Here is a 15,629-nt window from a genome sequence, read left to right on the forward strand (position 1 = left end):
CCCATCTGCTCTTCATCTCCATGAAGCTGCACGATCTTCTCTTTGCTGTGCTCAAGGTTGTTGCCATATCCCCTGTTCCAAATGTCTTTCTAACAAAGAGACACTTGGCTGCTACAGAATGTGGCTTATTGACCACTAGTGCATGGAGAGAGGTTGCCTCAAGAGGTTATGCCATGCCTGGCATCTTTCTAATCAGCTTTCTCAGAGGTATTTAAAAGAGGTGTCGATGTGGTGCTTAGGGATGTGGTTTAGTGCTTGACTTGGCAGTGTAAATTAATGGTTGGACTGTATGATCTTGAAGGTCTTTTCCAACCTTAATTATTCTATGATTCTACTCTATGATTCCATGACACTCAGTGTAGATTCCCCTTTCTTCATTTTGCCTTCTTTTCCTCGTATTTATCCCACCGTAAGACTACACTTCTTAACCAGTGTTCTGATGTTATTTGTTCTTTTGCTAATCTTAACATTTGCCAGTATCTTCTCGTAACATGATAATCCAAACTGAACTCGGGTTCTAGTCAAACCAGAAATAAATAGAGCTGGTAAATTTTCCTTGTGCCTGTGAACACAGCATAAAATCACACTGGCATTTCTTTTTATTTCCTCGTGGTTTTGCAAATGTAGCTCTAAATTGCTGTACTTGCTCATCTCATATCTCTTGCAGCCTTAAATTCCCACTCCTTGTTATGTATTTGCTTTCATTCTTTCTCACAGGATTAATTTTCTTTTTCCCCAGTCAGATCCTGGCATTGTTTATCTCCTTCCCGTGCTCCAACTGTGCTTACACACTGTGGTGGCTGAGCTCTGCAGAAGTAACTGGATGCACACTAATCCCATTAAGGGCCCTCCAGGCACCTGGGGTTTTCAGTTTTCAGTGCTATTTTCATTTAATCTTCAAATCTTACTTCCTTGCAATTTTAGATCATTAAGGGGTTAAGTGAGATATATCCAGTAAATGAGATAAATCCAAATAAAGGGATTTAGATCTCCCAGTTCAGCGTGTTCCTGTGTCTCACTGTCTTTTCTATCAGTGTTCCAGGGGTTTCCAAACACACCCAGACAAGGGCTCTTGCCAGAACCCATCTGGATTAAACTGGGTCCCAGCTGCAAATAGCACACAGTGGCTGGGAGGGTTAGTGAAAAGATCCTGCAAAAATCACTCACAATAACTATTTATATGGCTCCCTGAAAAGTGGAAAGAAAATGCAATCTAAAATGTTGATGCTCCTGCTTTCAGATCTCATTTTAGATTTTTTTTTTTTTTTCAGAATGCGAATTTTTATCATCTCTTCCCTGAAGTATCCAGACAGGGAAGCCTGCCAGCCTGGATGCTACCCCTCATTTGTAATCCTGGTAAACACAGACAAATGGAACCTTGATTGTCAGTGTTCCCAGCTCCTCTAAGAGCAATCTTCTCTTCTTTTCAGGCTGCAGAGGAAGAATAAGGCAGCAGAAGCCCAGCCCTGTGGCCCCCAGCGTGAGGCTGAACTCAGGGGAAGGGTAATCAGCTCCCTCTGTTCCCATGGGGGCACATTGTCTGCAATTTCTGGGAGGAAATACATTTCTCTGTACTGCTCTCACCTACAGATTCCCCCTGGGACCATGCAGGTCTGCATGTACTCCTTTTTGGATCAAGAGCCCTCATAGAACATTTTGGCAATTTGAGAAATCCATTACTAAGACCCAAATCTGGTCTTCCTAAGGTGACTGGTTTTGCAATTGCCATGCACTGGTGGTATGCTGAAGACACTGTCTATAGAGTGTTCATGTGCATAGAAATTGATTTTTTTTTGTAGATTTTAAGGTCAGAAACAACCATTTAAACCTTCCCATGTAACCCTTTGCACAGACTTAAGAACATTATCTGGAAATTTCTGCCCTTCAGGCCCACAGCTTCTGCCTGAAGAAGATCGTAACTTTCAATAAGACACTCAGTCTGGAGTAAAGATTGTAATAAATGATGAAACCATCCTATCCTGAGGTGAATTATTCCTGTAATTACTTAAGTGCTCACCACAGACTTTCAGCCTCTTTGTCATACAATTTAACCTCCATTTCACGTCTCATAGTTTTATTCCCTTCTCTGTATTTCCTCTGTCACTTCTATTATCCCATTTAAAGTGCACCTGTGCTGGTTTTAGCTGGGGTATAGAGTTAATTTTCCTTATAATAGCTGTTATGGGGCTGAGTTTTGGATTTGTGCTGGAAACAGTGTTGATAACACAGGGATGTTTTGGTTACTGCCGAGTCAAGGTCTTTTCTGCATCTCACACCACCCCACCAGCGAGTGGGCTGGGGGTGCACAAGATGCTGGTGGGGATGGGACACAGCTGGGATCACAGATCCCAACTGACCAGAGGGACATACCACACTGCCTGGCACCTTGCTGAGCATATTGAGCTGGGGGAAGAAGCAGGAAGGGGAAGACTTTCGGAGTGATGGCATTTGTCTTCCCAAACTGATGTTACACATGATGGAGCCCTGCTGTCCTGGAGGTGGCTGAACACCTGCCTGCCCAATGACTTCTCATTTTTTCTGCTTTGCTTGGGTGTGCAGGTTTTGCTTTACTTATTAAACTGTCTTTATCTCGACCCATGAGTTTTCTCTCTCACCTTCTGATTCTCTCCCCCATCCCACTGTGGTGGTGTGAACAAGCAGCTGTGTGAGGCTTAACCCCAGTTGGGGTTAAATCAGAAGAGGCACCAGTGCTGCACTAGATAGCACATCTGTAGTACATGCCTTAATTTGATTTCAGTGCTTTGTCAGTCACTCTGCCCTCCACATCCTCATGAGAAACCTAACAATATAGCATGGCTTTGCATTTTACATTAAATGAGCCATTTGTAAAGGTGCAAAAGATGATTGGAAGATACTCTTAATAAATGGCTTGATTCATAGCAATAGAGTAAGCAGCTCAACAGGTTGCTGTAGTAATTTATAATCTTTCTGCTGCCATATCTGTAGTTATTTATAATTTATACTTCTTGTGATAATAATGAGCTTCGATAGCGTGTCCCTCATTCGAGCATGCAGTTTGCTACTTCCTGCTATTCATCAAATTCAGCCGTTGGGCTCCTTTGATTCATTGGTCTCCAGACACAGATGAGGGGATGGCAATCTCAATTGAATGTTGCCCAAACGGAAAGGTCTGACTATTAATAAATAATCATTCACATTAGGAGGTGATCAGTTAAAACTGGCAGAGTCCTTTCTTTCACGCCACTTTTGCTTCCCACTGCTCATTTTCCCTCCTCTCCCCTCACCAATGTGAGATTCCCACTCCTGGCTCGGAGGGCAATTTCCTTGGCAATTGCCTTGGACCTGCACTGGATGCTGCCAAAGCACCAGCTCTGCCTGGCCTCATCTGTCCTGTGCAAACCTCAGCACCAAGCAGTGGCTGGCATGAACCTGCTGGTACCTGCAGGACCCCACCATTGCCCCCACACTCCCAGTGCCAATCCCAGGCACCCACTGGGGAGGAGGCAGTGCTGGGCCAACCTGTGGAGGGACCTGTCAGCATCCTGCAGCGTCAGACAGAGATCAAAGCTCAGGCAGAGGTGTTCGAGGATGCGGATGAGACCCCTTTAAAGCAGGCATGGCCTGACCTCCGGCTGGAGAAGCCAAGACCCGTCTTCAGGAATCAGAGTAATCCCGGGTGATTTTATCCCACTCCACTTCCCTAAATCTGTGGCTGCTGCTGCTTGGCGAGGGGATTAAGGGGCTGGCAGGGGATTACGCAGCCACTGCGGCTCCGGTCGCAGAGCTCCCTCCTGGCGCGGCTGCACCTCGGGGCACGGAGACGCACCGCACCTGGGGGTGCCCATCCTCGAGAGGTGCCGGCAGGTTTTTGGCTGCCTGCCCTGCGCTGGAGACCCCCGACGGCGCCTGGCAGCAGGAGCGACGTTCCCGGGGCAGAGGCGGCCGGGGTCGCCCCGGGGCTCGGCCCCGCAGCAGCAGGGCCCCCAGCCCGGCAGGATGGCGGGGGCCGCCCGGGAGCCCCCCCAGGGCAGCAGCAAGGGCGGGGAGCCCCCGCACCCCGCCGGCCGGTCCCGTTGCTGATGGTCGGTGCGCGGAGGATGGGGCCCTGGGCCGTCCCGTGGATGATGCTCTGTCTCTTCTGCTTCCTGCCCCCTGCCAGGGCCCAGACGAAGATCCCGCTGGAGACGTAAGTGTTCCTCTCTCTCTGGCGTGGGGTTTTCCTGGCGTGGAGCGGGCAATGCCGTGGGCATGGCAGGCGGGTGGGAGTGTCTCCCTGGCAGTGGCAGGCTCCGTGGGTGTGGGCTCCTCCACAGGGGCACGGTGCTGCAAGGGGTGGCGTTTCCTTACGAGGGCAGGGATGGCTCATGGCAGAGGACACAGACACAGGAGCCACAAATTCAGTTCCCCAGGTCTAGCATAGGATGCAATACCTCTTTTCCCCCATTCATCAAGCGTAGCAATGATACTCATCTGCTTTAGTTAAGCACTTTGACATCTATTAATGCTCTGCTTAATGCACTAGGCGGCAGAAGGCAAAACCAGTTTAAAGACGCGTTCGTAAAACCCCGCTGCTGCTGCAACTGGTGGAGATCCAAGCATGGAGGCGCATGCAAGTGGCCCCAGTTTGGCAGCTCCCCGGTTGAGCAGAGTGGTTTCAGTAGACACTGCTGGTTTTCAGTATGGCAGGAACACCCAAGGGATGCACAGCACTGGCCAGGAGCTGGCTGTGGGAGGATACACACAGGGTGTTTATCCCACAAAGCAAAGACACATCGCTTCGTCACACATGAGATCCAGATCGTGCAGGGCAAGGTTTGCAGCTCCGAAGCTCTGATCCCTTGCATTGATCTGGAACACTGATAGCTTAAAAGGACCCTCATGCACACACATTTACTCACGTGTGTGGACGTCAGGGGATGTTAGTGAGAGGAGGCTGAATAGAGGAAAGAGGCCATGGCACTTCTTACTTGTTCCTGCTCCTCTTCACTACAAAGGGCGTAGTAGCCCTTCCCAGAGGTCTGGAGCAAATGACTGAAAAGCTGAGCTGCAATATAAAGCATACACAGCCACGTTTTGTGCATGCACTGCATTTGGGTCCAGGTGCTAGTGCACGTGCAGGGAAACTTGATGCACCTTTTTGGATGTGGGTTTGCAGGGCACCCACGCCTCTGCTTGTGTTGGTGTGACAAGCGGCTCCTCTGGCATGGTCGCTCCCTGCCAGCCATGCAGCCCGCCCTGGCAGCCCCCCAGGAGCCTAACAGCTCTCAGCAACCCCAGTTTATAAAAACTTCACCTTGTTAAGCTGATTTAGACGAGTTAAATCCTTTAAGGATTAAAAATGTCAGCACTGCGATTGGTAAAAGTTGTTGTGGGGTAGCTTCTTGGGTGCTACAGTATCTCCATCGGTGCAGGACAGTGGGCTGGTCTGGAGAGGAGACAACACTGCCATCCAGTTTCAGAAGGAGATATGTCCAATAAATCAACAAGTCAGCTCAAGCCCTTTCCTGAGTTTAGGAAAATGTTTTACATTCAAAAACTGCCAATAAAACCCTTACAGATGTGCCCACCAATACAGCTCATGGAATTACCAAGAGCTGAGCTGACATCCAAGAGGGTCTCAGGAAACTTTGCTGCCAATGTTATACTTGGCTGCACTATCAAGCCCTTCCTCAGCAGAGTGGTTCTGATTTGGGTTTCACAAAAAGGACACAGTGGCTACCCAGAAAAAAATCCAACTTCTGATAACTGCGAACTATGCAAATTGACTTTCCATGCCCGGGATAAATACTTCATGGAAATACTTTTTGTGTGGCATTAAGAAGCCAGCCAGTCTGTTCCGCTGTTTTTGCCACTGAATGCAAGTGCAGGGATTACACGCAGGCAATCTCTGACCAAATCCTTTTCTGATGTGTTTAGTTATAATGTGATAGCCCTTTACTACTGAGAAAAAGATTTACGTCACTTTGCACAGTTTGGAACTTAATTCATGTACAAGAATGAAGAATAAACAATAGAAAAAGAGCTTTTCTCCCCTGGTACTAAAACCAGACCAACAGCTGAATTAATCCCTGGTGTTTCACATCCACTTATGAATTTAACTAAAACACAGAAGTCACCCTTTTCAAATGAAATTTCAGTAGAGAAACACGTTGGACACGGGTCCAAAGGGAGTAAATCAGCAGAAAATGGACCTGTTCCATAGGTTACACAGGGACATTTTGGGGACAAAAAAGCAGTCTTTTAAACACCAGCTGGGTTCCATCACATTTAAGTGACACAAGGCTGAGTCGGCCTGTGCTGCTCCCCAAGTCGTGTCTGGCTTTGCTGCATCGCGCTTGGCTCAGTGCCGATTCATTCCCATCTTTGCAAAGCTCACTCAGCTTTAACTCCAGCAGTGCAAAAATCTGCTCAGTTACTAGCAATGCTTCTGGGGTGCATTGCAAGTTCAGCACAGAAACTGCCTCTTCTTTCCTCCTGGACACAGCTCTGCTTGTCTGGTGGCCACGGCATGGGCAGGAGTGCTTGCAGCTGTGAGGATTTAGGGCTGGCTTCTTCTTGAGCTGATGGAAACGTTGGGAAATGCTGGTGGGAGAGGTAAAGATCAACCTGGTATGGCCTCTTTAAGCTGCCCCTATTGCCTTTATACATCTGCTCTTGGGCTGATGGAACCAGCAGCCTTGGACAAAATGTCTCTACAACTTGATGAGCTTTAGACTGACCTTTTCTCTCACTTGTTTATGAAAAAATTAAGGAAACCTATTTAAGTTCAGCAGGCTGCCCTTAATTCCCCAGTACTCTAAGGTTGCTCACTTCCCTGGCAAATAATTGTCTTTTAAATATGTAAATGCCAGTGTATTTCTGCCTCTTCACTTTCCTCCTTTTCGACTTCCATGAAATGCCACCAGATATTTTTAATTACCCCGTCTTCAGACCTGTTACACAGGGATTCTGAACCTTTGTGCCTCCAATTCCTCTGTGCCCCCTAACTTTCCAACAAACCCTCCAGTTCTGCCAGTCTCTGGCCCTCTCTTTGGTCCCCCTGCCCTTGCATCTCCTACTTCTGCTTCAAGACCAGCAGAAATATCAGCCCCTGAGCCAGAGTAGTGGCTCAGAAGTGGCTGGGAGAGCCCTCCCAGGGTAAGGGTCCACTCGACACATAGAACACCCACACAGAAATCCCAAAATTATACAAACCTCAACCTTTTTATTTGAGTTATGCCGTTATTGGAAGCTTCAAGAACTTTCAAGATGCTCAACTACACCTGCTAATCAGAAATTAACACCACAGGCACTTCCACCCTGCTGGGTTGAAAAATGATGAGGGCTGGAAGGAGTAGGGGCGCACACATGACCACAGACATGACACTGAACAGAAAGGCCAGGGTCAAGTGCACCATTTTTGTAAGGCAAATGGGGTAAAAGTAAATATCCCTGCTAAAATTACTATCCCAAGCTTCATGTTTATGTTCTCTCTTTCTGCAGTAAAAGGTGAGGAAGCTGGAGAATATCAGTTAATATCAGCATAAAACATCTCATACATAAAAGTTATAAAGCCAGCAGCAGCAGATGGGCATCAAGTTAGCTGTTGATCCAGAGATCCTCATATCTAAGGGAATGTGTTAGTCACTACTACAACAAACAAGAAAGCATCCCATGGGATCCCTCTTTCTGGTTTCCTCTTTTATTCTAGGCTTGCTAAAATAACTCTGATATGGCCCAATAAATCCTGGTCTCCTAGAAAGTACTTGTATTCTTTTTTCTCTAAGGATGACATGATGAGATAAAAGCTCTGGCTCTCAAAATAAGATGCAGAGCACAATGCAAGAAAAAACAAAATTGCTTCAGCTGGTGCTAGTTCACACTCAGTGGTTAAATATGAATGCCTTGTTGCCAATTAAGGAGTGATTTAAAAAGGCACCCACTCCCTCATGCTTTTTTTACAGGCAGTGGAGAGAGGTGCAGATCAGAGCTGAAGTCCTGTGCCTGTTCCAAATCGTTGCCTGTAGCTGCCTAGTTCCTATTTGTAAGAGAGGAGTCTAAACAGGCTTTCCTAGGCTAAAGCTAGCAGTTGTGATTATTCCCCCATTGCTATGCTGGCTTCACTCCAGAGCCCATCTCTGTGTTGGTGTATTATTTGTGGTGCAATGCACTGGGGAATCAGGCCCTGAGGTTAAAGTCTGCTTGGGACTCAAAGAAATCTACTGGAAGCCATAGGTAAGACTGCACACCATAAATAAGTGGTGTATTCAGGTAAGTGGAGAAGGCCACTTACTGCATTAGAGACATCTCTCTGAAGTGAATCCTTGTTGAAGGAACTGCAACTGTAGGTGGAACTGCCTAATGTGGATCGTGTAACAGATTTCTGATGAAGTGCTCTGTCAATTATGAGAGCCATCTATTTTCATTTGGATGGTTCAGTGTTCAGGCTGCTCTTCAGCATCCGTATGTTCTCCATGTGGTATTGCTATCGTCAATTATTTATAGGATGGCACGAATGTGAGTAGTGCTTTACAATGATGAGGTGCATAATCTACTGTGGCATTATCAAGCAGTAGTGTCTCCACTGAGAGCAGTGCATTCATCTGCCTTATTAGTCTCTGGCCTGCACTGCTGCAGGAACTGAATCCAAGGGGTGAATCTTGACAACTTCTTCCAAGTCTGACACTTCTTTCTCTTCAGCAGTCCTGACACTAGGTGTCTAGCCCATCACCCCAGGCCCTGTCAGTGAAGATAAATGGGTGTCTGCAGCAAGCTATTTATTTCACTGTGCTGGCAATAGAAGGAAAACAGATGATACCTAAGATGAAAATTGTACCTCTAAAGTTAGGTGGGAAAATTTCAACTCCAAACATAATGACCAAGACCAGCAGACCTCAATGTTTCCCCTTGCTGACAAATGTCCAAGAGCAGTGCTTGTCTCCTGCCTTACTGCTTGTCTGGCTAGCAGTCTGGGGAAAAAACATTGTTATTATAGTAGCTTAGAGAAATAGAGCAGGGTTTATACTTGGAAAGATGGGGTTTTCTCTGTCTGAAAAAGTGAGAAGTTGTGCAGACTTTGATTTATTAACATTGACTTTCCTTTTCTTTTTGTCTTTTTAGGGTGAAGTCCTGGGCGGATGCCTTTGGTGGGGAGCTGTACTCCATTGTGACTAAGTATTCAGGCTCTCTCTTGTTGCAGAAGGTAGGCAAAATGTGTGAGGGTTCCCTTTGCTTCACATTATCTCCCTGTGTAGTCCTCCAAGGTTTCCCCCTGGTGTGGAAGAAAAAGGCACAGGTCTCCAGCTATCTTTCAAATCTATCCATGAGCACAGAGTGATGCTCTGTGCCAATTCTCCATGTACTGGAGAGGGGGATCTGTTTAATGCCTTTCCTGTTTCATTAACCATTGCCAAATACCACCTAAATTGTCCCATTTTTTACTAATACTTTCTAACAGTTTCTATTTTTCTCCCCATGTTTCCCCTCTAATGATTATTTCATGCCCTCACATACTGTGCCTCCGCTTCTCCTTTCCCAAGTCTAAATCAGTCCCTCTGCTTCTCATCACCCACCTGCTTGTTGTCACCCCATCATCCCCTCCTGCAGCTCTTCAGCTGGCACTTATTTCTTACTGCTTCCTCATCAGTATTCATCCAGTTGTGCATCAATCCTTTGAATTTTGCCCTTGAAGCTCTGCTTTGGACAGGGTCCCTGAGGCAGATGCCCTTGGAAGCCACAATTTTCCAGAGACACAGACCTCTGCTTGGCTTCATCACCAAACAGGCTCTGTTTCATTAAACTCTCTACCAGCATTAAAGGGTGTAGCTCCAGGGGCTTTAAACAAATAATCCCAGTTGCAGCTCTAGAGGAGTTTCCTTAAGTCAGTGGTGAATGGCTGCTCCTCTTTCAGACTTGGTGATCTCCACCCTCTATGCTGCTCTGGGGGACTGAAGGGGGCCTCAGAAATGCAGTCACTTCTCTACTTCATGTGTCACTTCTCTACTTCAGTTCTTTTTCTTTACTCTTTCTATGATTCTTCTCTTCAAGACAAGTAACGAGTTGCCTCTCAGGCCTCCTAGGTGTCTGATTTCTGCATCCATGTTAGTAATAACACCCATATCCCAATGCAAAAAAAGGGACGTGGAAATAGTTTTCCTTTCCTTGCTGCTGAGCCCTGTTTCCCTGTCCCCTGAGTGCTGCTTTTTGTCTTGAGTAAGGGAGTATTTCCTGCAGCATCGGCTTTGCTAGGCTTTGGCCAAGAAAGGCTTTCAGCATCCATCACAAAGGTCTGTGGTGATCATCAGTTCTTCTTGGGAGGAGAGGGTCACAAGGCAATTAAAAGCTATCAGCACTGATATAGGTACTTCATGCGCTAACCACGAGGCAGCTGCAGTGGGGTATTGATAAGGCAAAAGTTCACCTTTTAGCAGTTTTGATGATGCTTCCACGTTGCCTATTGACCCACGGGGTCCCCAGGCAATAGTTGTCAGAGGTGAAGTGACATGCTAAGGCATCTCTGGTGGGTACTGGAGCTTCAGTGGGGAGGAGATACAGGCTGGGGTTATTTGATAGTCAGGTACCTGGCTGATGCTGTATAGGTGTGGGTCGACACAGGCAACTTGCACTGCTTCATACTAACACATTAAGGGAGCTCATGTTCCTTGAGGTCCAAAAGTCAGTGGGACGAAGAAGAACCAGAGTTAGCTTGAAAATACAACATTGTGGAAGATAGCAATGCAGGACAAGGATGGCAGATGTGGCACTGGGGTGACTGTCAAGGCAGCTGTGCTGTGCTGGCACTTTGGATATATTGCACCAGATTGCCTTACCTACCTCTGCCCACGCTGTGGGTTTTATTCTTGGGATCCTGATCCCTTTGGGATAGGGGTTATGTGAGACCTGTAGATGCTAGTATAGTACCACTAAAAATTAGAGTCATAGTTATCTTGAACCAAAATTCACAACTATTATCAGTGTTTGGTATAATTCTCCAGAAGCGAAGAAAACTAATTTCTGATGAAAAAGAAGCCCGAATGTAACCAAATCCAATCTAGTACTCACATCAGGAGGAACTAAGGCAGACCTATATTCTCCTGATGGTCTGACAGCCTTGCCTGCCTGATAGCACTTGCCTGCTCCATACACACAGTTTTCATCTTGGAGAGGGGAAGGTGTTTGGTTTGGTTTTGCCTGGATACAGCACAGACTGATTGTGCTTTGTGCAGTACAGTGTTATCTGTGACTGAGAGGGGAAAATGTCAACTTCCAGCAGGGGGTACAGATAAGCTGGATCCAGCCTTGTTCTGTAAACACTCCAGCAAAGTCATCTCCTAAATGCATGTTGTGTCCTTCCCTGCCCTAACTTTACTTAAGCAGTTTAAACAGCTCAGATTTACCTTTCAACCCTGAAGCCCCACTTCCTGAGCTCTTTCATTTCCCCTTATTTCCCTGTGGTAAGGAAATAGAGGAGAACCAGCCAGCACCCACTTCAGTCCTTCTCTCAGCCTCCGTTTCTTTAGTAGAGCAGTAAGTCAGGCACCTTCTCACAAATCCTCATCTTAAAGCAGGGACCATTCTGGAGGCTTCCTTCTGCATTTTTGGCACCTTCTGTGTTTCAAGTGGATGTAGGCATGTCATTTACTGTTAGGCAACACTTTCATGCAGAGTGGCAGACCCCAAATAACTTTATGTAGATCATCATATTGGCACAGACTGTGGATGAGTTATGCCTGGGGAGCCAAATACACCAAAGTCTGAAAATCAAACACGTGGATTTGCCTGCTCCCCTGGCACTTTTCTCTTCTTTGGGCTGTTGCCTCTTTTCCATGGCAAATATTTCGCTTTGTGCAGACCAGCAGAATGGTGGGGAGCACAGTGCAGAGGTCCAGGCAATTCTTTTCTCAGTGCTTGTCTAAGTCAATGGGCATTTTGCCTTTGACGAAACACAGACTGAGAGATAACAGCATATTTTGTATTTTTCTTCATGTCTCCCTTGTGCCTAATAGTCTTGAAGTAACTAGCTTATTGTTGCTTTGAGAGCCATAATTTCTCAGTTACTGGATGCTTTGCATGTAAACCTTGTCTTTAACATTAAGCATAAACTTTCTTTTGTTGCTTTGAGTTTACTTGGTTTTCTTTGGGTTTTTTGTTTGCTTCCTCCAGAAGAACCTTAATATCATGTTGCAAACCCAAATGGTTGACTTCTCACCAGGATTTATCATTCCCAGAGACTTGGTGAACCAGTAGACACCCCTTGAATCCACAGGGACAGGCTTTTACCCTGGATCAGAAATCTTTAAGAAAGTTCTCAGATGGCTGGCAGTCCCAAGCAGGCAGGATGTCAAATTAAATCTCACAGAGTCAGCAAAAGCCAAGTGGCTTTGGCTTGATGGCTGAAGCATTCATTGTCTTGTATTCCCTTGCCCATTATGCACACTTAAACCTGGCTCAGAGAGGATAGATCTGTATTAAAGTGTTGGCTGTGGCCTGGGACAGCTGAGGGCAACAGGGCTGGAGTAAAGAAGCAATGTGAAAGGGTGAGTAGGGGGAGGGCAGTAGCGTCTCACAGAGCAAAGGAACAAAAGTTTGAACCTGTGGCTTAATAGGTGTTTGCCACAGCCTTGCTGCTGCAGTTGGCCAAGCAGTGACCATAGGCTCAGGACCACCAAGGGCAGCCATGCCAGGAGATGACTCTGGGCTTTTCAGGGCTTGTCTTTAAGTGTCAGAAACATCATCAGCTTCAGCAGACCCAAAATTTAAATTTCCTTCTACTGTGTTAACAATGCACTACAAGTGTTTCTGAGAATCATCTCCTGCTCTCTTTTATAGTTGAGGTGCTGATTGCCCTGCCCAGTGGATAGAGTTGAGAAAGGACAGCAGGGCTTGACTCCAGCCCTGCAATTACTAGAAAGTGCAACAAAAAAGTACATGGCAAAGAACAGACAAACTCAAGAAGTTCAGTCAAGACTTTTTCCTGGGTGAAGATGAAAGGAATGTCTTTCACACTCTTAATATAGTTCCACTAGCAGTGAGTAATGGAGCACTGTGTATTTCAATAGGCTAAATTTTGTGGAGGTGGGAACAAGAAAATATATTTGGTGACATATCTCTGTTCACAGATAAAACTTAGGATACTGAATTCTGGATATTCCACTTTTAAATTACCACCCCCAACGCTGCAGAAGGCGAATCTTAATGAATTGCTCCTGCTGTTTTAAGGGAGTGCTAAGTACTAGCTGAATAAGAAAAGATTTTCTGTTAGATCTGAGCTAACTTTTTGACCTCTTTTCAACATCAGATCCTTCCAGCCAGTTCTCCCAAGCCTGATTCGTGTTCTGTAAATTATAATGATCTGATTACCTGAACCCTAAATGCAGGTTGCATGGGATAATCTTGGCCAGCTACAAGCACCTGCTTTGACTTTCAGCCGTGGTGTCTGGTAACAGTATTGAAATCACAAGTACTACTTCGTTTCCCACCATTAGAAACTCTCGGAGTCAATAGTCATTAGTAGCAGGAGATTTTAGTGGCAGAAATATAGGCACAAAGTGGTTTGCTGGTTCGTTTGTAGGAAAAAAGCTCAAAGAGGATCTGAGCTCAAACTTGATGTATTCTTTCAGCGAACCAAATCTTGCAGAAAGTTTTTTGGGTTTTTTGGTTTGGGTTTGCCTTTTTTTTTTTCTTCCCAGCTCTGGCTAGATCTTGGGCCTGAGGCATGTACAGTATTAGCAGAGTGCTCATGATTGCTTGTGATAACTTTTATCCTGTGAGCATCTGCTTGTCAATGTGTGAAAAGCACATTAAAAAATAATTGAGAGGTAAAAAGACCTGGTTTTTAATTGAAGATGTGACCCAAGGCAACGGGTGGCAGGTCACTTTGTGAAGCCCGTGCTGATGTGGTCCCCCCCCTTCGTTAGCTTTCCCAGGAGAGATTACCCTCCTCCCCCCGAGGAGAGCCTGATTAAAGCCTGGCCTGGCAGAGATCACTTCTCTCCCGACGAAACCATGACATGGAGCTAAATGGGACAGACACCAGCTGGGATGTGCTCCGGTCTCGTCAGCGGCCAGGGACCGCAGTCCGGGGGTTGTCGCTGCACATTCCTCTTCCTGCAGCATGGTTACACCAACCTTCGTGCTCAACCCCACCTCCTCCTCCCCCGCTGCCTGCCTGTCCCAGCCGCAGCGGAGGGGATGCGAGGCCTGGCGTTTTTAATCCAGTAAAAGCCTCGCCGTTAATCATGCCAGACAGAGCGAGCAGCCTCCCTGCCATGCCTGCTGCAGGCTGGATGCTGCTATTTCTGTCTGACCTCCTCAGCCTGCCCCATCCTCAAGGCGTTTCTTACTCTGCCTGTGCTCAGCTGCCTTCCCAGACCATCAAGGAGCTGCTTGAATAAAAGGAGCTCCACTCGCTCACCCTAAAGACGTGCAAAGTCCTTTCTCTGCCACTTTCTTCTAATTCGAAAGTGTTACCAAAGCCTCTGCCATCTCCTTTTCCTTTTCACCACCTCATTTTTTTTCCCAGCACAAGAAGTCCAGCCCTGGCTGAGATTGCTGCTGTGGTGCTAGCACAACATGAAGGGGGTTTGAGTACAGTGCAGAGAAAACTGATGATGAAGGACCAGGGAACTGCACTTGGTTGCCTCCATGTTTCCATATTGCTGAGGACATAAGGCTCTGTCTCTTCTGAATAGGTTAATCATACTGTGTCCTTTGGCAGGTTTTTTTACTCTTTCCTTTTGGCTATCTCTGTTAGCTGTGGGATTTCTTGAAAAGCAGAAATAAAGGCCATTGTATCCAGTCTTGAAAGGGCAGATTTAAGGAGGCAGATTAGTACACAGTTTGGGAGTACTCAAATTTTTTAATGCCTAGATTATATGAAACGTGGTCAGAAGAAACTAGTTATCTCTAAACCTGTCAGATCCAGATCTTCCTCATCACAGCATCTCTCCCAGTGGAGGCAGCACTAAGCAGCCATGCTTCTAATTCCTAGTTTCTGGGAAATGCCTCTGTGGTGCTCTTGGCCTAAAGCGTGCTCCTGGGTGCCTGATAATTAAGATCATAACTGTCTATATTAGCTTTCCTTGGCAGTCTCCCACCTAAGCACTGAGCAGACTCTTCTTGCTGGAGATCTGGCAAGTTACCTTACAGATATGATGACACTGTGGGAGGACAGCACATGCACTAACATGGCATCCCTCCCACTGCTGCCCCAGAGCACATATGACATAGGAGGAGATGTTAATGACAGTATACAGCTCTGGTCCCTTGCTCTTCCTTCTGCCTTAATTAAACTTCAGGTATGTGACATGTCTAATGTTGCTATGGATGTAATCACAATCTGTGATTTAGGTTTTTTTTAAAAACTTGGCCTTCTGCTTCTCTCTCTCAAATTTGTCAGCACTAATAGCTTCAGGTACATTGCTGTTTTCAACAGCCACAAGCTCCCAATTGGATCAGTTGCTTTTACTTAGTCAAAATGCTTCAAGCTATGGTCAATGATCTGCACACACTCAAATTGTGGGGTGAAAAAGGGGGAAAGGCAAAGATGGGAGAAGGTGATAAATCAGAGCAGCTCCTTCAACACCTCTTCCTTCACCAAAGACAATATCCAGTCAGCAATAATAGATTCACTTCACTCCTTACGAGCCTCTTCTTCAACAGCATTTTCT

General features: G+C 46.3%; 1 protein-coding gene across 1 annotated transcript in view; it reads left to right on the top strand.

The window, feature by feature from the left end:
• The first annotated feature begins 4,061 nt into the window (after positions 1 to 4,061).
• Positions 4,062 to 15,629, top strand: part of CACNA2D4 (calcium voltage-gated channel auxiliary subunit alpha2delta 4) — a 128,640-nt gene continuing 117,072 nt past the window's right edge. Inside the window, exons 1-2 of the mRNA XM_039383152.1 lie at positions 4,062 to 4,168; positions 9,082 to 9,163. Coding sequence (XP_039239086.1) covers positions 4,062 to 4,168; positions 9,082 to 9,163 — 189 coding nt within the window. The remainder of the gene's footprint in view (positions 4,169 to 9,081; positions 9,164 to 15,629) is intronic.

This window comes from Pipra filicauda, unplaced genomic scaffold (assembly GCF_003945595.2).
Source record: "Pipra filicauda isolate LSUMZ 115617 unplaced genomic scaffold, ASM394559v2 scaffold2_size9829703_pilon, whole genome shotgun sequence".
Taxonomy (NCBI): Eukaryota; Metazoa; Chordata; class Aves; order Passeriformes; family Pipridae; genus Pipra; species Pipra filicauda.